Source organism: Camelus bactrianus, chromosome 2 (assembly GCF_048773025.1).
Source record: "Camelus bactrianus isolate YW-2024 breed Bactrian camel chromosome 2, ASM4877302v1, whole genome shotgun sequence".
NCBI classification, from domain to species: Eukaryota; Metazoa; Chordata; class Mammalia; order Artiodactyla; family Camelidae; genus Camelus; species Camelus bactrianus.
In genome coordinates this window covers 50,911,290-50,938,808 of record NC_133540.1, presented here as the reverse complement: position 1 = coordinate 50,938,808, position 27,519 = coordinate 50,911,290, and the positions used below count along the sequence as shown (strand labels likewise).

Here is a 27,519-nt window from a genome sequence, read left to right as displayed (position 1 = left end):
TTCTTTCAGGTTTTTTTCACTTGGGCTTTTACCTCACCAAATGTCTTTGCTACAAATCCCTCAAAGAGAATGAAGATGCCTGCCTTGGTGGGAAGGAGAGGGCGTTGGTACTGCAGACGGAAGAGGAGCCTGAGATGCAGCTATGAGCTGTAGGACTCTGTGCAAAGCTTCTCCAGCTTCAGTCTTTATCTGTGAGAATGTGCAAATTGGATTCCCTCTGAAGTTCTGTTAAACACCATCATTTAGACCACGATCAGAACCTAGTCTTTCCCATTCTCCTTCTCACAGATATACCTTCTCTTCCAGGTTTTACTGCATGAAGGCCAACCTTGTTGGCCTCTGCTAGAATCAACCCTGAAAACAAGGCAGAACAGTCATCAATCTGGTAGATTTGTAATGGGCATATTGTACTGGGACCAATTGTGAGAAAGATTCATTGTAAAATGTTCTATGTAATGTAGGCAAGGAAAAATTATACTTTGGAGCCATGGTAGGATGTATTATGACCCACTGAAATGTTTACATCCTCACCCCTCAAATCTGTGAATATGTTACTTTCCATGGTTAAAAGGGACTTTGCAGGTGTGATTACATTATGGATCCTGAGATGGGGAGATTGTCCTGGATTATCTGGGTGGGCCCAATCTAATCACGAGGGTCCTTATAACAGGAAGCAGGAGGGTCAGGGTCAGAGGGAAAATAACTAATATCAGATGATCAGAGTCACAGATGTAATGACAAAAGCAGAGGTCAGAAGGATGTGGGGCCATGAGCCAAGGAATGTGGGCAGCCTCTCGAAAACTACAAAAGGCAAGGAAGTAAATTCTCTCCAAAAGGAATCAACTCTGCCCACTCATTTTAGATTTATACCCTCCAGAACTGTAAGATAACAAATTTGCATTGTTTTAAGGCACTAAATGTGTGGCAATTTGCTACAGCAGTAACAGGACACTAACACCCCAGTGCTGCCAAGAAGTTCTTCCCTGAAACGCAGCTGTGGGTAAGATCCTAGGCAAGTTTGAACTAGGAACCTGCACTTGCTCATGAGAAGGGCAAAGTGTGGTAGGAGACTGCCCTAGGCTTCATGGGCACAGGCTGCCACTCAGGAGACCTTAGGCAAAAAGCATAGGGACAAGAGGGAAGGAAGCCAGGAACAGAGCTACCCCCGAGAGGCCAATTCACTGTAGCTGGTGTGGGTCAAGCTAAGGAGACCTGAGCCTCATCAGTGCTCTTAACTGCTTCTACTGCAAAGAGGGGACCGGAAATCTGGGAAAGGTATAATATTTATTTCATTTATATTTAGTTATTTCTGTTTTTGCTTGTCTTCAGCTTTCCTTTCAGTCTCTAGTTCTTTTTAAAAATACAAACTCAGCTCAGCTATGCTGAGAGTATGCAAGTTATAGGGCTTCTATATATAAAGGAAAATGACTAATGTCAGATGATCAGGTAAGGTGTTAGCCCACTAATGAAGAAAAAATTGGAAAAGGGAAAAAATTTAAAGTCAATGTAAGGACAATTTTGACAAGAAGTAATCACTGAGCAAGTGTGTAATCTGTAAATTGGGGAAAATAGTAAACTTTTGACGACTGTTGCACAATAAAATGAGGTAACAATGCAAATGCGTAGTAAACAGAAAACGCAGATTTCAAAATGCGTGATTGTGTGTGACGGCCCCAGGTTGCCCACAGGCTCCGCTGTAAAAGGTGGTGCTTCACTGGAAATGTTTAAACAACTTCCTTGGTTTGAAATAAGGTGTGTTACGTGGTCCAGCCCTTAAAGGACTGCTTCAATTTTATTTCCTACAATTCTAGCTACACACCGTTCAACTCCAACCAAACTGATTAAGAGCACAAAAATCTGGTCAGACTCACTGAAATCTGTGTCATGGTGTATATCAAGCTAAGGAGACCCGAGCCCCCTCAGCGCCTGGCAAAATCAATCCATCTATACAATGCAATTTTGGACATTTAATATATTAAAAATGTATTTTTTAACCTTTGTACCGTTATTTCCTTTTTCCCAATGCTGTAAGTCCCAGAATACAGTAAAAGAAACTTTCTGTCAATACTGTTTAGTGCACTGTCCTATTTGTATTAAATGCTTAGTAAATGTTGGCTGCTTTCAATGTGCTTTCACCAACGTATGGTATAGCTGAATGTACTGGTTTCCAATCTGGTAGACTTCACATGTAAGCAAACTGTACCAAGATCTACCCAACTAGTTAAGCTAAAAACTGAATCATCATACATTCTTCTCCTTCAATGGATCTCAGTCAATCCAGTGGAAGATTCGGGTGTTTCTACCTCAAACTATACCTTGAATCCAAACAATTTCCTCTGTCCTCAGTACGACTGCCTCAGTCAAGCTCACTGAACCTCTTCCCTTGATATTCTCCTGGCTGGTTCTGCTCCCGCAGGTCTCATACAGATGTCACCTCCTCCATGAGGTCTTCCCTGCCAGCACACCCAAAGCAGGGGGCCTCACTTCCATTCACTCTTTGACGCATCACCTCAGTTTACTTCTTTCACTTAACACATGACGTAATTATCTTGAGAATTTTCCCTTTTTTTTTTACCTGTTTACTGCCTGTCTCCCCACACAAGAAAACAAGCTCTACGTGGACAAAGACCTCGTCTGTTTTGTCCACCCGTATATCCCCAAAGCCTAGCACAGTGCCTCACACATATGAATGATTAAATGACTGAAAGTCAGAGGGAAAGAAAAACCAACAGCCTACAACAAACCTCAAGGAAATGAGACTGGTAGCAGTATATTTCCCATCAAATCACAGAATCCCAGAGCTTGAAGAAAACCTGTGGTTTACCTTTCCACTTTTGGAGTTCAGACATAATGTCAAATACATCACCACTGATTAATCATATAAGCGAGAAATGGAAAATATGGTCATGATATAAAAAAATGTAACATAGTGAGGTGTTTACTTTTTATTGTATGTATACTTACTGTATCAGCTTTGAGGAACCAATATTAATTTTAATCTACTTAGTAATCTAGAATTCCACATCTTTTTTACAACAGTAAACCGTGCTCATGAGATAGCATACTTAGCACAGGGTCTGACATGCGGCATCCCAAAGCATTCATTTTATTATTTTTTTTTATTATTCTTGTCCTTAGCAAATTGCGAGGTGTATGAGTGAGAATGAACTCAGGCATCCTTTTCTTACCCAAGGGCTTTCCAACAGCTCTCATCCATTCTTTCTCCAAGAACAATGGCTCACACAGAAATATCTACCAGATGATCCTCTCTTCATGTAGTCTCTAATTTCCATCATGACAAGAAAAGGAAAAGAAGTCCTTTCCATTTCTTCTTCTTGTCATTTTATAAAATTTTATAGCAAAACAAGGAAAAAAGAGGAAGAAGAACCACAAGCAGCAGCAGGCCTACAAAAAAGAATATGCCAAGGAAAAACCTAGCAAGACTACGGTGGAGCCAGGGAATTAGGTGACTCTGCATCAGGGACCCTACTCTAGGAAACAACACATAAAAAGGGGTAGGTCTAAAAGGATTCCCAGGGGTAAGGGAATCCCACATCAATCTGGTGAGTGCAGAGGGTCTAGCAAGATCCCTGCAGCCTCAGGAGAGGTCTGAATTAGATTCTCTGAATTGAAATCAACCGATGACTTGAATTGCAATGATTTCTTAAAACAAAATTGTTATACAAGTATATGTGTTATAAAACTGTGCTACAATATCTGTAATTTCCAACATATATATCTAAAGTGATAGATTCCAAAATTTGTTTAGAATAGAGAACATAAAAACTTTTAAGTAAGGTCCTTAATAGAGCTACTGAAATACTTTCTATTCTCAGATCCTTTGATTAATAGCCAGAGTTAAACCTAATACAAGGTAACTTGAAAAATATTTGAGCATTGAGAAACTATATGCAAACAGGTAAGGGCTGCATTAAAAATATCATAAATAAAATAAATATAAATAATAAATAAAATAAAATAAATTTAAAAATAAAATAAATAAAAATACAGTCAGCTTCAGCCTTACAGTACAGCTAAAATCTGCTATTCAGCTTCAGCTCTGTCTTCAGCTTCTGGAAGGCAAAGGAGCCTACTTCAAGGTCATTTCTGGCATCAGTGAACCTGCCCATGATCAATGACCTTATGATTGAGTATCTTGTGATCACAACTATGTTACTAATAGTATATCATTTAAATTTATTGCAAACATCTACAGATTCACTTGAAATATAGGTAAGCATTCTAGATGTGACCTGGATGAAAATCTCCATGTGTTTTACAGGTTGAAGTTACATGAGCCAGGAAAAGATAAGTATCTCTTTAGTACTGTGATAATAAAATGTAGTAATACATGATTTTGGAAGCTGCTCATTCTATGCCCCAAAATAATTAAGAGCTCCCAAATAACTGAATTCACGGGAAAATAATTTGGAAATAATAAAAATATCAAAAGAATGTACATTGGCCAGCTGTTTCTAAAAACCTAAATAATAATATAAGGCAAAATAAGGAGTATTTAATAATTCTAATATTTGTACAATTTTTAGTATATTACTATGAATAACATTAAATAAAATAACATTTAAGAACTGTTTAATTTTTAACTAATTACATTTAGTCCTGAGACCTTGGCGAAAAATCCACCTGGGAATTTTCATACCTTGTGAGAAAGAACTCAAAGCAGAACTGCAACTTCTGCTTTGAAAGAATGTTGATTTTAACATTTATCCATTTGGCAAGAACACCTATTCAGTACACCTCTAATTCAGATCAAGTGTTAACTCCTGTTTTTCACCTTTGAGCTTTCTCCCAAACTCGCAACTGAAAGAGTAAATACGGGGTTTATTTTTTTCCAGTTTTACGCGGCGAGATGCTTACAGGCCATGCTGTCAGTGAAGGCCTTCTGAAGCACTTGGCCTCCTTTCCTCACCGGCTCTTCGGGTGAGGGGGTGGGGGAAGAGTCATGCTCAGAGGAAAGACATCCTACTGTCTCTGGGTGCATCTTGTGAACCTCTTGCCAGCACACCTTAACTGAACAAGCCTCCTCTTGCCCCAACCTCCATTTTTCAAAATATCTGCTAACAAATTGGGAGTGAGGGAGTGCTGGGAAGCTGGCCGATATAGATAGATCTGGAAAGAACAAGGGCTTTGGAGTAGGAAGCGATGGGTTTGAAGCCTAACTCATTAACTTGGCAGGAAATTTAACCTCGAAGTACTGCCTTCTTCTCTCCTGCAGGAGGATTAATACTGTTCTCAGGGCAGTGCTGTGCCAATGAAGTTACTGACAGCGGTAAAGCACCAAGTCTGGGCCCTAGCACCAAGTATCTGCTCAGTAAACGCAGGCTCTCACTACCCGGGGCACTTCACTCCGCCTCCGTGGTTTCAGATTTTACATCTCCTGCCAAAGGGCTGTAACTCACGTCTCATCAAACCCAAAGATCTGGAATTTTCCAGTAATCTCTCCTCCTAGGCCTTCGCTTTCAACATCCAACACTTCCAGGCCATTCCCAGATGGCCAGTGACAAGGGCTTGTCCTACGCACATGCCTCTAAATTTCTGTAAGGAATGACAGAGAAAAATCCAACAAAGCTGAGAAAAAAAAAGTTTGGAGATGCAAATAATATCTAGCTGGCATCTCGCAGAATTCACAGAATACATTTTGGACGGAGGGAAAGAACTGCTGGGGGTCTGAATGAGCTTCTAAGGCCTGAGCTGCGCCCTGGGCGGCTCCCCGCATTCCCACAGGGCAAGTGAGGCGGCTCTGGGCACGTTTATTCATCCTAAAGGAAGAAAGGCGGCGGCGGAGCTGCGGGCGCGCCTGGGAAGACACCCGCCCACGCGTGCCTCTGCCAACACTGAGAGGCAGCTCGCTCCCGGGGCCGAGGAAGAGGGAGGCTTCATCCCGACTCACTTCCTGCAGGGAAGGAAAGACATCTTGCCGCAGGGCGGCCGCAGGCAGTTCCGCCCCAGGACCGGCCAGCTGCGGAGCGCGCCCCGCCGACACCTACGTGGCGCTGCCCGCCCGGGAGGCACGGCGGGCAGAGGCTGCCCACGCCGCCCCGGCCTCCCCGCGGGGCTCCTGGCCCGCCCGGCGAGGGGCGACGCGAGCGGAGCCCGCGGAGCCCCTGGCCCGGCGGAGGGGCGAGTCGGGACGCGCGGGGCGCGCGGCGGGAGCAGGGGCGCGCGGGCCGCCGCCGGGTCACCCACCTTTCTCACTCTGCGGGCCGTGTAGAGCCCCATCCCGTCCTGAACTCGGGAGGACTTCAGGGAGAACCTGTCCGGCACGTACATGCCCAGCATTTTGCCAGCCGCGTTGGCCGCCGCCTCGCTCAACACCGGCGCTCTGCGCCCGGGAGGCGACACATCGAAACTTGGGGTGCCAGGGTGGAGGGGAGAGGCCGGCGGGGAAGGAGGAAATGGAGTTTTCCTCCCAGAATCCCCACCTCCCCGCCGATTCCAGGATCCCCCGCGGCTCAGCCCCTCCTCGTCCCGGGTCTGGCTCGGCCCGGAGCCGCCGAGGCCGCTGCTGCCATTGCTGCCGCGGGGGCGCGGGGGGCGCGGGCCGGGGCGCTGCGGGCGCCGGACGCCGCGCGCTGATTGGCCCGAAGTTGGCGGCTCGGACCCGCGCCCGGGCACGGAGCCCAGAGCAGGGCTGACCCCGGAGCCTCGAACCCGGGGGCCCGGGAGCCGAACCGACCCGCCTGCACCATGCGCCCAACGCGGCAGCGTGTGTGCCCGCCCTTGTCCAGCTCTGGGTTTCGCCCTCTAGGCTATTACTCCCAGTCGGGGAATTTTACACTCTTCAGATGCAAAACGAAATGGGCCTTGACCGAGCTGGGGCCGTTCCCCAAAACAACTTTACAAGTTCTGGGCTGAAAGCAAACTTACTGCCTAACTACTGAGAACAATCCCTGAGGTCTAGGAAATTTTGGTCCTTTTCACAACTAAGTTATGCATCTTTCGATTTTTTTTTTCATGCTTGTTTCATTGGGGACCAATAATTATGCTGATTAATGTTCAGAGAAAGGAGGGTGTACACAGCCGGCAAATAATGCATTTCAAGTTAACTCAAACTTTGTCGTGAACAACTGAAGTAATATTTTAATACAATAGCAACTAGTTTTATTATGGTGTCCTAATCCTTGGGAAATTCTTACACTTCCAAAAATAAGCTATTCCTGAGGCCTCTCTTGCTTTAAAAGTCACCAGACCAATTACAGATTTACAGATTTTTCAGACGTACAGCAGTGGATTTGGGGAGAGTTGGGGGGGGAGGGCAAGGTTGAGATGAGAGGGAATGCCCAAACAGTGGAATCTGGTGTCATGACAATGCAATAACGCCGGAAGTCTTTTAGAGTTGTTAATTAAGTTCGTAGGTGTTGCAGTGGCCCTCAAAAGGAACTTTAAAAGGATGTTTCTTCCTTCTAGAGGAAATGGGAGTCATTTCTTTTGATAACTCTTGATAATTTTCTACTTTGAGTTCATTTCTTAGCAACTATATGATGTCCCAGTAAACATTTGATGTTTCTTATAAACTAGTACTAGTTATTTTTATTTTGATAAAATTAAATGCCACACTTAATAAAAAATTCAACTGAAGAAATTTGAAGATATTACTGGCTTCATTCAACAATTCATGATTCGAGAGGGGAGGGTATATAGCTCAAGTGGTAGAGAGTATGCTCAGCATGTGTAACATCCTGGGTTCAATCCCCAGTAACTCCTCTAAAAATAAATAAATAAATAAGTAAACCTAATTACTGCCTTCTCCGCTCCCCCCACCCCCGAAAAATTCGTGATTCAGACAACATCCAATCTGGCAGATAGAAGGGAGCTCTGAGGAGCTATACAGAAGGAAAGACTTCTCTAGGCAGAAGGGAGCAGGAACTAGTAAGTTATACCGGGCAAAAAAAAGTGGATTGCAAGGTTTCTTTCTTTTAGGGAATGGCCAGGGTCTGTAGGCACATTAGCTAATTGATGCTGATCAGGCCCCTCCCAACTGGCTAGCATAAGACTCCATTTCTAGGAGAGCAGAAATTGTAATTAAGTCTCAGTTTGGTGATGTAGGCTTAGCATAAGCGGCTCTATTTTGGGCCTGTTGCCTTGTTTTTAACAACACAATGTGGAAATGATTCTTGCTTCTTTGGGACTGAGGACAGCTTTGGAACACAAATGGTTCCTTATTTCCTAAGTAGGAGAACTTTATTAAAGTTTAGGGAAAGGTTTTTTAAAGGTATTATAAAGAAAATCATGTAATAGCCATATACAGAGATTTTAAAGCGTAAATAAATGATCCCTTTATTTTTTTGGAAAAATTGAAGGGTAGCTTTGCCAGGGGTGAGAGGAACAGTGCCTTAATTATTCTCTGAGTTTTGAGATATCTATTGAAGATATCTAACTTTCTGTAGGGGGATATGAATTAATAAATAAACAGAATTTGTTTTGGGGGAATTTGAAGTTAGATGACTTTGAAACACGTAATAGGGGTTCGATAAGTGTCTTGATTAAAAGGCAATTCTGAGGCTAATCTGAGATTTTCAAGTTAATCAGTGGTAAACCTAGAATTGACTTCTTGTTCCTCAAAGAATCTGGGTTAAGTAGGTTTTCCTGGAATCCTTTAAACCAGTGCTAACCTGAGGCCCGGCCAGGTCCACTGGGCCCAGCTGGAAGCAGACATCAATCCAGAGGGTGGCCCATGGCACTGTCCCCAGGGCGCTCCATCCTTTGTCGCACAGTCTTTCAGCTCTGGCCCTCAAGCCACACTGGCTCCTCAGTCAAACACTCTGCCATGTCTCTCTGGGCACAAAAGTTTCCACAGTTTTTCATCACTAGAGAAAAAAAGAAATGTTTTCTGGACTTAGTCTGACACAAGCCTCATTCACTGATGACCCTTGCTTTGGCATAGCTCCCTTGTGATTGCTGCTATGTTTCTGGGGAACAAAGTTGTCAGCTTGAGAATGCTCATCTTTCTGAATGTAGGCATCTTTACTAATTAGGAAACGGTAAAAAAAAAAAAAAAAAAAAGTTAGTTTGTAAAGATAAAACTGAGACTAATAATGAGAAACTTTCCAGATCTTTTATGAATCTTTCCCAGAGATTTTGTTACAACTAACACAAACAGTATATTTCATTAAAGCATGCAATGTTCTTTTTATCTATTTGTTAGAGTTTTCAGAAGATCTATGTAAAACATAGAAACCAGCAACAAAAAGCTCTTAATAATAATCTCTCTTAGAACACATAAAAAAGGATACATGTTTGCCAAATCAAAATGCACAATACTGACCGGAAATTTGATTTTGAAGCCTATAAGACAGTGGTGGTACAATGAGTCATTTCTTAAAACTTTTAAAGCTAGAAAGTGACCTTTCAATATTGTCTTTGAAAAACGGGAAATTAAAAGTCTGCTTTATATCAAGAGTTTAAATCCAGCCTTAAGAAAACAAGTAAGAAGATCAAAATATTGACATTTAAGTTCTACCATGCACCTGATTTACTTATTCTAGAAAATACTGCACTATCTTAACATAAGAGAAATGACTCCACATACATTTCTCCTTACTTTCAAATTTGCTTTTGGAGGAAATTTTTTACTGATGTGCCTAAAGCAAATTCTAGTTATTGAATTTAAACTTGTATACTGGTGCAGGCCTTGGTTTTTTATTACAAGGGAAGACTTGAATTATAATTCCACAATAATTAATTATTTTACCACACATACTGTAAAATTCTTTTGATTGTGTTTTTGTTATTAATGACTGTTTCCAACTGTCATGGCAGAGTAAAAGCCCGATAGGAAAAAATAGTGAGGTTTATTTATCTTTAGTTTCCTGAGAGTCAGAAGGATTTTGTAGTGAATGAATATTAAACCAAGTTTCCTGAGCAGAAAAAAAAAAAAAAAAAAAAAAGATTTATTTGCTGTGACTCAAAAAAATAAAAAGAAATCCTTAAAAAATAAAATCTAGCGTGGGTTGTTGGATCCTTGCTCTGAAACCATCTTAGCATAGCACTGATTCTGTAGTAGCAATAGCACCATGAGAAGATGACACTGATACCTGAAAAAGCCTACATATTAAATTTTCCTTAATCTCTCAGTTTTGAACAATGACACCAAAGACTTGTATGCAATGCCAGAGGAGAATCATAAAATTCTTTAACTAGAAGAAACCTAGAAGTCGTTGCATCTAAAATGATGATGTTATAAAAAGAAAAGCCAAAGCTAAAGAATAAATAAGTGGGCATTTCACCCCAAAAGTCAGTGTTATTCATGGAGCAGGTGTAGAGGGGTAACATGAAGCTGAAGGAAAGTGAGAGGAGGAAGCCAAGAAGGTTAATTGTTACCATGTACTGAGCCTAGTATATGCCAGAAACTGGACTAGGTTCTTCCTATCCATTATCGTAAAGCTCTAACAGCCCTACGTAACAGCCCTGCAAAATAAGTGTTATTAGCCCCATTTTACATACAAGAGAGAGGTGATTGCTCTTGGTCAATTTCAGGCATCCATGAAGGAGTGGAAGTAAATCAAACTCAGGACTGGCTGATTCCAATGTCCTTGATTTGATCTCCAGCTGACTCAGGCTGGCCCACTCTCCACTTCCACTTCCCATGAGGCTTAGCAGCACTTCCAGGACAAGCAGAACTCTCCATTTTTCAATCTCTCTCTCTTTCTCTCTCTCCTTCTTTCATGTCCACTCTCAATCCCCCTCCAATTCCTCCTGTAGAACTGGGTAGAAAATTTATTGGCCAAGGTCAGTTAAATAGTTGCCCCATGGTCAGATGCTCCAGTTTGATCCAACAACTGTATCTAAGAGAAGGCAGAGTCATGTGATTCCCCAGGGATATCTGCTCTGCGGAGAGGGGCTGTTAGATAAGACCCTGCCTGTACAGAAAGTTTCTCTGAATCCAGCCAATATTTTGAGGCTTAGCCTATTTATAAACACAGCTTAGCTCATCTACAAATTTTTAAACCATGGAAATGATAATATTTAAAAGAATCAATAATTAACCAAAAAGCAATGCCAATGCTCTTATGTTTTTCAGAAGCACTCAATCTGCTCTATTAGTTTTCTTTTTGTCTTATTGAAACAAAATAGTTACTTCAGAGCTGAGCTATTATTAAAAAGAAGGGGGCACCTTCTTAATACACCATTCCAAATGAGTAAGGAGGAACTTAGTTTAAATGATCATTTTCTATAAACTCTCTGATCCTGTGTATAAAGTAAAAATTATTATATAAGTCTTACTAATTCTTTAGCACAGAGGCAAGAACCAAGTTTTCCATAGAAAATGTTATTTCAAATAAACATCACAGTTGAGTGCTGACGTCTTGGTGACCTCTCAATAAAAAGGGGCTCATACGCAACTGATGATGTAATTCCCTGCTGAATTGGGGTCTCCATAAGGCCTCCTCTCCGCCAACTGTTTCTTCTTATGTTTGGCAGATTGAAGTTTCACATAGTACTTCATCATCAGTAAGGTAAGTTTCTAACTTCATCCTGTTATATTGAGTGTGCAATCATAACAAATTAATACTGCTTGAAGATCATTAATTTTAGGATTTCTTCTGTTGTTTCCCATTGTAACCAAGTACCATATTAACATATTTTACATATGAAGAATATTATTTTTTATGTGGCCTCGTAGGTGAGTTCAAGAAAATAATACTCATGAACATTGATTTGCTTTGTTTTAAAGTCTTTGTAATTAGGCAATAAGATATGAATGTCACATTTCTAACACAGCAAGAGAATTTTTCTATTGCTGAAATAGGTCTGTAGCTCTTAAGCTTTTATATCCAAACCTAACTTGTGAAGTATAGTATTTAAATCATATATGTGACCGAAATAAGAAACAATATATTATTCTGAAAGTTACTAATACTGCTTGCCCTGAAGGTAACTTAAATCCTTTGTTATAAGAAACTTGTCAACATATGGAAAACCAAATTGGAAGACTTCTGGCTGTGTGACAGGTGTATTCTCTGGAGAAAAGATACCAAAAAAATTTTTTTAATAATCAAATATGGCAAAAATAACAGATTCTCTTATACCATTGGGTCAAATGTTTCCTCCATGAATTATAATCCAGCCAGCCTTTGCACTGCTATTCTCTTTGCCTGAGGAATTCAGTTATTATAAGTCTCTCTTTATAAAAGGCCACTATGCAGCTGTGAAGAAAAAATTGGCATCTTGCTGGTTCTACAAGTCATCATTTCTGAACATTTCTGCAAAATTTTACTGTAAAGAACCTTAGACCAGAAGGAAGCAAAAAGACTTTTTAAAAAAATCACACAGACTATGCCAGAGTCTGTGCTGAATTATACAGGCTACCCACAAAAATAGCTTCTGGAAACCTTTTCTTCCAGACACAACCGCCAACAGAATGTCCTGCCATTGCTCCTACCGTGGGGAACTCCCTTCTATTAGGAGAGCTTCCCAGTCTCTGTTGGAGGGGCAAGAAGCCGTGGAAACAACAAGGATTTGGGAACTGGGGAGGCTGGAGTTTGAATCACAGATCTGAGAAGTATTAACGTGAGACCATAATAAGAAGGGTTAGTAACCACTCTAAAACTCTATTTCCTTGTCTGCACAATGAAGATGGTGATGCCTACTTTGCAGAGCCCTGGGCACAAAATAGGTTCAAAATAAATGGAAGTTATTTTTATTATTACATGGTTCAGGACTAAATTGCACAGCTATACTTCAGTGTTCCTCATCCAGCCATCTGGATTTTGCTATAACTACACAGATGTGAGTCTATTAACTTGCACTGTGGCAAATGGCAGCCCCCAGTCATCCTTCCAGGGCAAGAACAGTGTCTTTAATATCTGCATAATGCTGGCTATAAGACAATGCTGCTTCTGCAAAGAGAAGCTGTACCCTAAAAATTCCCAGTGAAAGCTTGTAGGAAATGTTTTTCTTCACTGGGCTCATCGATCACCTGTGTCTCTCAAAGGAGGAGAAAATAAACCTACCAGAAGTTAAACTGTATTAAGCACAGTTCGTCAGTTTGAAGTCCTTGATTATACTCCCAATTTATTTAAAACTTCATAAGTTCTTCCATTTTTAACTCAAATTTTGTGATATCCATTTTTTAAAAATCTTTAAGACTATCATATATTCCTGCAACAAGTATTTATAGAACTATGTGCCAAGGACCAAGAATAAGCAATACAAGTTACCAGACTTCGCAAATTCAAGACGGCATGAAAATATTACTGTAACCAACACTGCTCCAGGGCACGTTGAGGAGAAAGGAGCCTGTTTAATGTGCTACAGGGGCTGTCGCTGCAGTCCTGTTTCTGCCCTGTTGGACCAGAGTGAATTCGTGGGGCAATAAAGTCTTTCTGACAAGGAGGCTTCAGCAGCATTTCTGTCACTATCGCCTTTATTTTACCAGCAGAAAGGAGCGCAGAAACGGAGTCGTCATGTTAGAAACAGAGCACGAGCGTCTTGCATGCACACAGCGAACATCCTGCAGAGCCTACAAGAAAGAGGAAGGCCTCTTCTGGGCATAACCAGTAACAACTCAGCATTACCACACCGTGTTCAAGCAAGTGCCCAAGCAAAGAGCAGGCTCAGCCACAAAGTTCCTAAAGGTAGAAGTTGATGGGACATCTGAATGGGAAAGACAGTTGTGAGGAACATTTTCAACGTAATAGACACAGAAGCGAATTCACAAGGGCCACACCGGATTAGGAAATGGGAATTCATGGGACAAATACTAGAACCTGACACATCTTGCATCTGTAGTAAATTGTACATGTAGCCCATGATATATTGTTGTGAGGGATACACTGAGGATTGTTCTCATTGAGAGAATGAACACCGTCATCTTAAACAAATCTTTCATTAGGTACTAAAAAAAATTCCTCCATAATTCATTACATATCAACGCAGAACTGAATGACCTTCCCCCTGTGCTTTGCCATCAAAAGTCTGATGCCCGGATTAGGCAATGCACAATAAGCAGAATCCCTCGCAGAATTCTGTCTACAAAGAACCGAGTTTTTTTCTGAGTATGCTCCATTACTCTACTGTTTAGAAAAAGTGAAATAAGCCAACCCCAAAGAAATAGAACTATTGGAAATCTTTGTGATAGTTTTCACACAATGAGAATGCAGAGATGAAATAATACGAGCTAATCTTAAAACTATATGGTTCATTTATTTTGGATTCCTGGGGCCAGTATTTCACATACATTCCCCTCTTCCACCCTCTGTTTCCTTTCCCTTTCCTGCCAGTCTCCTGGAGCTCCAGTGTTATTATATGCTATAAAAAATATTTTACTCATGCATTTGAAATGCTTTTTAACTTTCAAGCCCAGTAGGGGGAAATGTGGAGGTGTTTAATTCTCCAGGTTTATATTTTTTCATGGGAAATGAAAGTCAAAATCTGAAAAGTAGCAATCTGCAGTAAAATGTTATTTTTCTTCTTTTCCCAGTATGTCTAAATGGCATCAAGTTCAAATATTTTATTACAGATAATCTTAGCCAATTTAAATGTTCAATTTCTCAATAAAACATGAATCAGGAAAAGTCAATATCTTTGCAAATGTGATTCCAAATTTTGCCCTCATATAGTCTAACTAAATTTCCACTCACTTCAGTGGGAGTTATAAAAAGTACATCTGAGGGGAGAATTTGGCCCATGAAATTTAAAATGATTGTAGGGTAAGTAAAATATTTCTTATGCTTATGATTATATAGTAGCTGTGGAACTTTCAAAAGGAAGACATTAAAAGCCTGTAATATAGCGAAATTCAACCAAAAAGATCTTGTTAATTTAACTGGCTTTGAAGAGTTTTAACCCATTTTAAAGAAAACATCTAATAAAGAATGCTTTATTCATTCATTCAAAAATATGTGTTCGTACCAACATCACTTTTTTCAAATGAGAAATATTTCCTAGGCCAATAATATTCCATATGGCAATTAGCTCTAATGTAAAATCTGAAAAAGCTCCAAGTAGTGCCTATAATAGAGAAACCATTTTGGTCTAAGTAAGATATTTAGTTGTAATCATATGATTCTAACACTTGAATCATAGGCAGACTAGAGATAAATAGTGAATAACTAAGATAATTTAAAAACTACCAAGAAAACCCTGGCTTTAATTATTTTAAATTATTTTCTTCACTGGATTCATGAGCTTAAGTTTATTTTTGACCTTTAGTGGCACAACCTTAATATGCTTAATCACTCTGATTTTCCTACTTTAGAAACAGTCTGCCAGCATCTCTGCTTAAAATACCACCTCCTTGTTTATCAGATGTCTTGGGGTTTTTCTTTGTTTGTTCTTTGTTTTGGGAGGTTTTTTGGTAGAGGTACTGGGGAAAGAACCCAGGACCTTGTGCATGCTAAGCATATGCCTTGCCACTGAGCTATACCTCATACCCCTTTATTCCCAGATGTCTTGGATTTAGATTCAGTTTATTCTTGTCTTACCTCTTCCCATGTCACTGTGCTCTCCATAGTTTAGACCCTCAAAGCCCCATATCTAACTATTACAACATCTATATAATGCCCTTACTCTGGCTTCTCCTTGCTTGAATGCACTGTATACATCACTGCTAGATTAATATTCCTTAAGTATTATCTTGACACTCCTTTTCTCTAATAACATGAATAAGTCCACATACCAACTGGATATTCCAAATCCTTTTCCTGAAATCAAAAGGCTGTCCACAATCTGCTTCCATCCTACCCTTCCAACCTCAGCTCCCACTATTCTTTTAGAATCCTCTATTCAATTCATTTCACTTATTCTCTCTTCTCTAAAATTTATGACAGCTGGCTCAATGTTGTGCTATTTTCTTCATTTCCTGAAATGCCCTCTTCATTATTTTCTTCTCATTTAACTTCTACCATCTTTCACAATTTAATCTATGTTTCATCATTTCCATGAGACTATTTCTGATCATCACAATTGGAAGTGATCTCTCCTGCTTTTATACAGCCATAGTGGTTTGTCTGTTCATTCATATAGCACTTAATCACTATCTTACTTTGTTAGGAGTGTGTGTGTATGTGTCTGTGCGTGTGTGTGTTTCTCTCTCATATTTACCTGATTAGAGTTTAAGATCTTTGATACTATGCCTTACATTTTAGATCCTTATTTATCTAGCATCTCAGTTTAAAGATACTGCCACAGTACAGAGTGAAGAGGTCACGTGTTACACATCTCTAAGGGGCCTCAGTCATATCATAGTTAATGTGAGTGGCTCCCGGCAGTGCCCCACTTGCACAGTCACAAGTGCCAACCCAGTTGCATATAATATAGCATCAACTTAATATTTATGCATGACTTCTACCTCTCTTGTGTCATTTCTCCAATGTTTTATAACAAAAATAAAAAATGTCTCAATAGTTCACAGCCCCTGTTGACTTCTGACTACTGAATATGTCAACCCAAATCATGCCTTTGGGGCATAAAGGATTTCTTTGAGAAGCAGCAGACATAGGAGAAGCTCCAACAAGAGAGTAGAAGTTACCATTCTGTAAGGGAAATTTACATTTGTAAAGGAAATCTCCATTTGTAAGATGCCTCCCTCTTGGCATGTAGAAGAGAAGAGTGACTCTACATCACAAGAAACTTACTAAGGAGAAGGCAGCGACTTGAATCTACATGTAGCACATCTTACCCTCTACCGAGCATTTCCTGGTAAACTCCCATAACTGGCTTCACTGTCCCCTTCTTTCAACATCTGTCTTTGATCTTTAGCTAAAGAAAGTATTTTAAGGTGGTAGTTTCGGCCTTGTTGGGGAATTATTGAATTTTCCTTGGTATCTCCCATGTATATGTGAGGAATGTCTGTTAATAAACTTCTGTTTGTTTTTCTCTTGCTAGTCTGACTTTCATTAGTGGGGGCTCTCAGCCAAGAACTCAGAAAGGTAGAGAGAAAATTATTTTTCCTCTCTGACAATTTTGGTGACAAGGAAGGGACCCACTGTGACACCCAACTTGCTCCAGAGCCTACAGATGGTGTCAAAAGATTAAAAAAAGTAAGAGTTTATTTGGATAAAAATCAGTTCAGATTGGGCAGCGACAAACCAGTAGCGGTTAACAGCACATCACTAATAGGAGCCGGGGAGACTTTGCAGAGAGAGGTGGAAGCAAAGTAAGAGAATTACTGACTGGCTGTGACTTAAAGCCTACTCGGCTGTTTGTGGTTGCTGGTACTTAGTGTTTTGATTCTTTACCTTTGAGGTATTTACGGGCTTAGATTTTGGTTTCCTTACACAGGCTGCCATGGCATCAGAGCCGCCTCAGCCTAATGGCCTCTTTGTTTAATCAATCTAACAATGAGATCCCTGGAAAACTGGCAGAAGCCAGCGAAAGGTAAAAAATTCTTACCAAAGTCAGCTCTTCCAGATAGCTGCCTGTAGTGCCCAGTCTAGAGAAGAAAATAAAATTTCACTTTGACCTTCTTTTCCAAATTCAGATTAGGAGAGGAAAACATAAGAATTCATTCTTCGAATTGTTACTCTTAGGAATTTGGTTTGGGGCTGCCCGATGGTTATTGATCCTTTCCCTTCTGGGGACAGCTAATGCTTTCCTGGTTGTCTAGTTTATGTCCTGAGAACTTGGCTTTCTGCCTGCCCAGGGCACACAGATTGTCAGTTCTTGTGTGTACAGGTGGCTCAATGTCAGGTGGGGGACACAAAAAATATGGCTGGACAGAAATGAGGGTTGCATCCCATTTGAGGCTAGAATCCTACTGACTGTTACCAGCTCTCAGAGAACTGTCTTTCTTTCTCTGCGCTATACTTGGGAGCGGCTTAAGAGCTTGGGAGGACTGCGAATTTTGCACTTCTTTGGGGATGCCTGTTGGTAAGTCCATGGTTAAGTCATAAAGGGATTCTTGGTTTTGGTTTCGAGTCACTTCATAAGCATGCCTTTAGTTTAAAAAGAAAAAGGATAAAAGTAATTTAAAAATAATTTTAAAAGGAGTTCAGTATTGCTAGGAACATTTACTGTTTGTCCTGGCTGAAACCTGATTGTAAGATATTTGAAAGGATTTTTTTTTTTTTTAAGTAGCTCTATGGTCAGGAGTTGGCGTAGTTGGAAGCTGATATTCAGAGCTGGATAGGAACTTTTTTGGGAGAGACTCCTCTCCTAAGCTGAAATGAAACTAGGTACTCAGAGAGAAGGAAAGCATTCTGAAGCTTTTGTGGAGTGATTTATTAAAAAATTCCAAAGGCACACAGCTTTACATCTAGAACACAGAGATTTTTTTTATTTCCACCTTAGCTGGAAATTTTCTCCCTGATATAAAGAGACAAATTGAAGAAAATGTACTTGGGTGGACGAATCAGCCTTTTGATATCATTAAGGCTGCAGGTATTATAAAAGATCAGGCCATTGAAAAGAGTACTGTCATACCCTTAAGAAAAAGAAGGAAATTTTTACATAATACAGATTTACATAATAATTTCTTTAGACTTCTGATAATAGGAAAATTTACCCCAAGACTCCTTCTTGGAGAAAACTTACATCTTTACTCTGTGCCTTTGAGATAAAGTTTCTCCCATGCCTTCTCTAGGACCTGAGAGCCATATTTTGGAAATGCAAACTTTAGGGAGATGATTCTGACCTGAATGGAAAAAAAGGAGCTATATGGACACTAGAGAAATGAAAAATCAAAAAGTCTTCACAAATATTCATGAAAAGCTTTAGCCATCTGAGCAGGACATTTTATTTCACCTGCCGGAAACACAATTTGAATTTAATTGTTCTTTGTTTATAAGCTAGTGAGTTTTGTATTACTGTACCTGTCTCATGACTAAATGTTACATTAAAGCTACAAGATCTCCACCCCTATACTTCTATTATAAAGAGCATGAGGCTGAATCAAGAGAGTTAATTTTGTCACTAGCTAACAGGATACACTTGTGAATGCCTTAATGCCTCAGATCAAAAGGGCCCGTTGAATACTTACACATAATCATAGTTAAATTCAGAAGATAATGAATAAAGAAATAATACTGTAAGAGGAACAAAACACAAGTCTCAAAAAGGAATAAGAATCAGATTCTTGTGATTCTTTATAGTAGCAATACTGGACAGAGTAAGGCAATGGAACAAAAACTCAAAACCAGTAACCGATAAAGGAAAAGAAAAGAGAATTGAACCTAGAATTTTATATCCTATCAAACTATCATTCAAACCTAAAAGCAAATAATGACACTTACAAATATACATGGATTCACAACATTTTTACCCCCAGCCTCTGAAAGATGAAAGATGTAATCCAGCAAGAAGAAAAATAAAACTTGGTTGAACCAATACTATAATAAAAAATAAGCAAAAATAAGTAAATTATAGGTTGTAAAACTTCAAAAGTTGTTTAAAATCAATCTGGACCTGTAATTCTAGTCACTGCTGCCACAGCAAATGGGAGGTATATGTGTATGTGGAGGATGCAGAGGGATGCAGAGGTGAGTAAAAGCATGTTCAGTTTGGAGGCTTATTTTAATTGACTGGCGCTAGAAGTTGTTAGAGAAAAAGTTATAACGTATGTTAAAAATTTTAGGACGCTCAGAAGAAATAGAAAAGGTGAAAAATTAGTTGGAGGAAGAATGAAAAGAAAACACAAAATAAAAGGAAAAAGTCAAAACACAGACATAATTACAATGAATATGAATGAGTTTAAAATAATCTATGAGAAGTGGAAGTAACTCAGATGCCCAACAGATGAATGTATAAACAAAATGTGGTATAAACATACAATGGAATGTTATGCAGCCTTAAAAAAGAAGGAAAATTTGACATATGCTACAGCATGGATGAATCTTCAGGACCTTATGGTGAAAAAAGCCAGTCACAAAAATACAAAAACCATATGATTCTACTTATATGAACTATGTAAAATAGTCAAATTCTAGGGAAAAAAAATAGAATGGTGGTAGCGATGGGCTGGGGAGAGGAAGAAATGGGAAGTTGTTGTCTAATGGATATACAGTCTTATTCTGTAACATGAAAAAAAATCTGGAGATATGTTGCACAACAATGTAAATATACTTTACACTACTGAACTGTAGGCATATAAACAGTTAAAATGATAAATTTTGTGTTGTATGTTTATATCATAGTTAGTTTTTTTAATTATTAAAAAAATCACAAAAGACAGAGTCACTGAGTGTACTCAAAAATTAAAAGACAAAGGATGGCCCTCTAAAACACACGTCCCAAAACAAAGTCCCTCTTGCAAGGGCCTAAGAGCTAAACTGATTGGGATGGATATCAATTTTTTAAAAAAAAACTGAAATTATGTCATACATAACAATGAAACAGAACAATGAAATAAAAATCAATAGTATTAAACTATTTAGAACTTAGCAACAAGAATGAAAGCACTTCAAAACAAAACTTATAGGTGGAAACACAGTGGTACTTAATTGGAAAGATATATACCCTTGATTATTAAAAAAAAGAAGAAGAAAGGTTGAAAATAAATGGACTATATCTTGTAATCAGGAAGCATTTGGATGGGAAAAGGAAAATAAACTCTAAGAAAGTGGGAGGACGAACAACAATGATAAAAGAATAAATTCAAAAAATACAAAAAAAAGCATAGAATTGATTAAAATAAGAAGGACTTTTTTTTTAAAAAGTAATAAAAAGAAAAATTTAGAGCAATTACAATCAAGAAAAATGTAAGGATACAATTAATAACAATAAGGTCATAAAAGGGAACATTACTGATTCCAAGACTTTTATAAAGTTATGAGGTTTTGGTAACTACCATCAGTAACCAATGAATTTGAACATCCCCTACATGAACTCGATAATTTTCCTGGGAAGATATAAATTACCAAAAGTGATCCAGGAAGTCACTGAAAACCCAACAGAACAGCAATAAAATAAGTTCAACAGGTAGCTAAAGATCTACCTGTACAAAAGTCTCCTGACTGGAGACAGATTTAAGATCAGGGAGCTGATAATACCCCTTTTATGTAAACAGATCCCGAATTTAGAAAAAATATTAAATCTAATCAGCTAATCTCACAGCCTACAATATTCTGATTTAAAACTGGACAAATATACTACAAGATAAGAAACAAAGGGTTCAATTTCACTTTTGAACATGAATGCAAAACTCTTAAAAATATATCAATAAATTAGCAAATAGAATCCAACAATGTATTTAAAGAAAATATGTAATATGTCAGATTTAAAATAGGCTGCAAATATGATTCTAATATCAGAAAAATCTTATCATTTTGGTTCCCTGCATAAACAAATTAACAGAAAAAAATGTTTCTTAGTAGTTGCCCCTAATTTTTCAAATAAAAGCCAACGTTCACTAATGTTTAAAAAGAAAATTCTTAGCAAATTAGAACTCAAAAGAAATGTTCTTAATTTAAAATGGATGTAAACCAGAAATCTGGAGTAAATATCACACCTGAGAATCACACACTAGCATAGTCTTTGAGAGGTCAGTGTTGAAGTCTGACTGCCTAAATTTGACCCTGGTAACCCCACCTCCTAGCTGTTGGATTTATATTTCTGGCATCAGAAAGTGAAGAAGTGATCAGCTTTCTTAGACTTCCTTTTTCTTTCTCTAGTTGAACTGCCCTCTCTTTCCTTCACTCTAAATTCTCTTACTGGCCTCTCTCCATATAGCAAATGAGGCGAAGAGGGAGGAGAAATTTGATCCATGTGACTGTTCTCTGTATATGTCTGCTTGGAGGTCTGTTATCTTAAGGACAGAGTTAGCTTTATGTAGTCTGCCTCTATCGAATGATGTCCCTTCAAGGACAACCATACTGCCTGCAGCACTCGGATTCACCTGCCAATATGTATCTCCTTGTTGGGGATGGTTGCTTGTCTTAGGGATCACCTGGGCAGTCCCAGTGCCTTAGTCTCCCTCTACTAGTCTCAATGCTCTTCTAGGTGAAGCCATAGAAAACCACTGGAGTTTTCTTCCAGATACTCAAAGGCTTATGAAGAAATAGGGTGTTGGTGTGGCCTTTCCACAATACACCTTTGGATTCATACATACTAAACTCTGGTCTCTTCATGACCAGCAAGGGTCAGTTGCTGTGGCTGTTCCTTCTGCAGAAATCTTCAGACGTGAAGCTGGCTCTAGTCTTTATGTTTAAGCATTCCCTTAAATTTTAATAGACATACATCACTTTCACTGCCCCCAGCCTGTAGGGACAAGAACAAAATACTGTACTTCTAAGCATATAGAACATTTTGCAGCAAGTACCCTTTCTTTCCAAATTTCGTCTCCTTTCCCGCCTTGGTAAATGCTGTCAGAGCTAGTGAGCCCTTTTGGCACCCAGAGTTAGACTAGGAATCTTATACCAAGGATCAGCCCTTTTTGAACTCGAACTTGGAGAAATTAGGAACTTTTTTTTTGACATGGATCTGTCTGTATTGTTAGCCTTACAGTATTTCGTAATGTCAAAAGGCAGAAAAGATTTCAATCAATCCTTCACACCATGTTTTAACATTATGTGTAAAAATGAAAACTTTAAAATACTAAGAGAAAATGTAGAAGAATATCTCTATGACTCTGAAGTGAAGAAACTCTACTTAAAGAATAATTTTTAATGCAAGAAATTAATATAGTGGAGCACATTTGTTTAAAACTTCTGAATAATTCAATAAATCACTACAATATTAAAAGATAAACTATGGGCTAAGAAAAAATATTTGCAAATACTTGAAAGAAAAATAGACACAAATGAAAAAGTAATTAATAGGAGTAAAAACATAAATGGCCATTGAAAAAATGGCTACCTTAGTAATCAGGGAAAGATAAATCGAAGCAACAGTGCAATAACACTTTTAATCTCAAAGTTAGGCAAAAATCTGAAAGCTAAGCATGGCCCCCATCATTGGTGAGGTGTGGAGAAATGGGTGTTCTCACACGCAATTTGTACAAAGATAAACTGAATGATCCACTTTTGGGAGAAATTGAACAGTATCTGTTAAACCTAAAAATGTACGTACTCTTATCCAGCAGTTCTACTTATAGGTTCCCACTCTTAACAGAAACACTAGCACATATGCTCAAGGAGAATTGTAAAAGAATGTTGTTACAATATTCATTGTAATTGCAATTATAAATTCAAATACGATACAGTCACAGAGCTACTAAAGTGAATAAGCTAGATTTGCGTGTCTCAAAATAAGTAGGTCTCAAATACATAATGTTGAGTGATATAGTGACTTATACCATTATTTGTACACTATTACTTATATGAAAAAGAACAAAACATACCCAACTACGCTATAGATTTTTATGGATATATAGAGGTGAGTGAAATATTTTAAAGTTTTGAAAAATATGCATTGAAGCACAAAATTGTTTATCTCAGCAGAGAAAAGAAAGAGACCAGGATTAGAGAGGGTTTTCAAAGGTGCTTAAGCTTTAACCACAATACTTTAGTTTTTTATGAAAAGGATTTTTTTTTCCATTACTTAATTAACTTTAAAAAGTAAAAACCAAGGAAAAAGAGAATAGACTTTGGAGCCAGAAAGATTATGCTTTAGTTTTCAGTTTCTAGTTCCACGTTGAAAAAATGTTTAATGTCTGAAAATCAGTTTCCTCTTTTACTAGAAAGGGAAAGTCATATATAGATGTAGATACACATATATGTAAAAATATAAATATATGTATATATAGGGAGAGAGACTATTGAATGAGTTGATTTGTGTAACACACAGAGCACTGTGTCTGCTAATATAGCAGGTGCTCAAAAAATGCCAGTTTCCTCCCCGATTCAATGAAAATAGAGCATGCACAATGGTGCTTAACCCTTTTATGAGGGTGCACCTCATTTGTGGGTTCACAGTCTATATTCAATCTATCTGAGAAACACTTGACCAAGAGGATGGAAAAGAACCCAAATCTTAAATTCAGACATGATTCATTAAACTGCATAGAGCCTGGACTTCTCTTTAAAGCTCATCTGACAGTTTTAAAACACATTTTCCAGTCAAAGGAGCTGTAACATTATTAAACTAATTACCTTAGAAAACTAAAGGAAAGAGCCAAAAAGATCTTTGAAAAACATTTTTTTTTGCCTCTTTGACAAATATTTCTAGGCACAGTAAAATTAAATATCCCACTGTAAAAAGATAGAGTGCCTCCAACTGGGATATTACTTTCTGAATAATCCTGTGGATAGTCCTAGTTTGAACACCAAACTTTAACTCACTCTTAGAGGTTTGTTAGAATCGTAAACTGCCGGAGTACAGTTTTATGAAGGACAGGAGGACCCCAGACTGAACTCGGCCAATTAAACAGATTAAATTTTAGCTGTGAATTCAGGCCAGGGCCATGCTTTATTGTTGTACTACAGAATAAACATAAACTCACCAATGCAGTGAAGCTTGCAGCTGGTGAAAGTTCTTTTCCCAGTTTTCCCAATGGAAACATTTATTTATTTAGCTCCGATTATAAAGTTAAAGAGGAATCGAATTCATCTAAGGCAGAAAAATAAAGAAAGAAAACATCTGTAGCAGAAGAGATAAACATTTGGGACTAAATTGATTCTCAGTTATTTGCAAACTATTTTAATTTGAATTAGATACAAGTATTTGAGGTGTATAAATCCACAGAGCAATAAAATATACCTTAAAAATGTAATATACCAGTGTACAAGTAGCAATGAAGATAATTTGTCTAGAAAAGCATTTAGCCTTAAGAACTCTGTATCCAAATACAATTATTGACGTAAGATGAAATTTTTTGTTTAAGTTGACCCATATATTTTTCTTTAAAAAAATAAAAACTGTCTGAAAAGAATGAGAATAAGTTCATATTTGTAAAATCTTTGACAATTTGAAGTTGGAGGCAGAGGCAGGACAGGGGTGTTACTTATAAAGATTAAGTGTTAATGCTTTACCTTGAGGTTGACTAGTTCTTGATTTAAAAACTAGTCATTTTCTAGACTCACGGACATAGAAAACTATGGTTACCAAAGGGGAAAGAGAAGGGGAGGAATAAATTAGGAGTTTGGGATTAACAGATACACATTACTATATATAAAACAGATAAAGAACAAGGACCTACTGTATAGCACAGGAACTATATTCAATTTCTTGCAACACATAAAATGAAAAAGAATCTTAAAAAAAAGTATGTATATGTGTAACTGAATCACTTTGCTGTACACCTGAAACTAATATTGTAAATCAATTACACTTCAATTAAAAATAAAATTTAAAAAAATATAAAAACAAACAAAAATTGGTCATTTTCCTCACACAGCCACTTAAGGTATCATAAAGCCATTAGCACTTCATCTTGTGATAACCTGTACACATATATGAAAAAAAAAGGCACCATCATTCTGTAGTAATTGCCATGTGATCTAAAAGGCTTGTAAGAAATGCTTTCAAGGAGAGTACACTAAATATAAAATTTGTACATTGACATGGCAGGAGCTGTTAATGCTTTATGTAATAAAAATAGCTATTATGAGTATTTGCACAATTTAAAACTTCCTTTAAGATTTCTCCCCTTAGAGATGTACAGGGATAAATAGATATAATCCCCTTCAAGACCCACTTCTGTCTCTTGGGAATATTGCCTCTTTGAGGAGTTACATTATGTGTCAAAAACCATATGGCCTTAAGAACTCTGGTCCACTTTCTCATGGTGGTTTTCATGGCATTCTAATGCCCAGAAAGGCATGGGATCAGCTAGACTAGACTGACACTTTTTGAACCAATGTGTACTAATTTGGGGCTTTGCTTGGGGCCCTCCCTCTCATGCACATACATATATAAGCACACATGCATTCACTCAAATTGCTAGGAATCAAAAGCAGGCGGAACATTATAGTAGTTCCCAGATGCTGTTATAATCAAATCTGAATTAGCCATTGGCAAGTACCTCCTGCCAGGGAGAAGAGTAATGAATCCTGACAGGTGGGACACCTGGGCCCCAAACCAGAGAAATTCCCTTGCCTAGCAAGGCCTAATGTCGCTACCCATACAACATGGCCCTCCTTCCCCATGCCCTGACTCTTAGCAACGTGGCCTCTGCCACCTTTCCTGATTTATTACTAAACCTCCAGAGGGGCCCAATCCAGCAACCAGCCTGATTCCTCACCTTTCCCAAACAGCCCCGGTGCGTTCATGCCTCCACCTAGGGTCTCCTACCGTTTTCAGCTGCAGTGTCCTCCTCTCACACTCTGCCTACCAATTCTGCTTATCCTTCAAACTGAAAAATAAAAACAAAATACAGACAAAACCACACGCACAAATACACATTCTACTTCTTTGATTTCTCCTTGATCGTCCTAGGAAAATGACCTCTGTCTGATCTGACTATCAGATACACTCATCTATATTGTCTGTTTCACTTCCTGTCATTCGGGACTTTGGTTATAGGTACTTTCTCTCCAAACATAGTAAGCAGTTGAGAAAAGAGGATCAGGAATAAGAATCTCATGGAACAGGTCTGTCTTATTCAAACGCTGCCTCACATGGGCTGCAGAGTTCTCTCTACAACTCAGTTTCCTCAGCTGCAAAACAAGGGAACTGGGTGAGTTAATCTCAAAGATACCTTCGAATTAAAAAAATTATTAACTCTAGCATGCTACTGGAATTGGTAAGGTTTTTATTTTTTAATTTCATACTTTTCACTCATTGTCTTAGTTTCCTAGGTCTGCTCTAACAAAGTACCACAATTTTCTGCTACCCTGCCTCCCATCACTTAAGTATAATTGATAGTTGGCCATAATCACCTGTCTCAAAAGAATATCATAAAAACAATATAATAAGAAAGATTTTAAAGCACATGGGAAACGATTTATCAGGCCCTACCAATAAATAGGAGCCAAGCTATTTGCATTTCAAAGACATATTAATTCTTTCAGACCATAATAATGTGACTAGTAATATGAATCCTGATATTAAGCCTAACTCTTATGATACTTAATCAAAAGATCCCTTTGAAAAGTTGATCCTCTATGAGGAACAAGTATCAATTATATTGCATTTCTTTCTCCAGTCTGATGGCCCCTTTTTAATCTCTTGGAATTTGTAAAATGCAATATCTTTGTGGAGCTAATCTGGTGATGAAAATTTGATAATGGATTTAAACCAAATATGAAGTATATTTCTCATGTAATAAATGTAACATTGATGGATTTTTAATAAACGTACTGTCAGAATACTATGGTTTCTGTCTTTAAACTCTTTTCTAAATCATTCAAGCCTATCTTTAAGCTTGTGGATTTAATATATTCACGTTAGTTCTAAACCCAGAGGCACCTAGCCAAGACTCATACTGGTGTTTGCCAGTGTTCCTCCAGCCCTCAACCTTTGTAACGACGCAGGCAAATTTTGATGTTGAATTCAGGAAGTGGTGTGAAACTCTTACTGAAGCCTGGACAGATTGTCAGTGTTTTCTTAGGAAGAAAATATGCATTCTGAATCAAACAGTCGGATTCTGAAAATAAATTTCTCCAGGAATTCTAAGGTGCCAGAGAAACCCTATGAAAGCAGTAAAAGAAATTGATGGGTTCCACAAGAATGGAGTGCGGGTGC

The 27,519-nt window shown here is 38.5% G+C and overlaps 1 protein-coding gene across 3 annotated transcripts in view; it reads right to left on the bottom strand.

Moving 5' to 3' along the window:
* Positions 1–7,270, bottom strand: part of PRDM5 (PR/SET domain 5) — a 161,170-nt gene extending 153,900 nt beyond the window's left edge. The window contains exon 1 of one of the 3 annotated variants that reach the window (XM_074341504.1): positions 6,208–7,270. In XM_074341504.1, coding sequence (XP_074197605.1) covers positions 6,208–6,300 — 93 coding nt within the window. In that variant the 5' untranslated portion in view covers positions 6,301–7,270. The remainder of the gene's footprint in view (positions 1–6,207) is intronic. The other 2 variants (XM_074341506.1, XM_074341503.1) reach the window with 2 other exon arrangements.
* Positions 7,271–27,519: the final 20,249 nt, after the last annotated feature.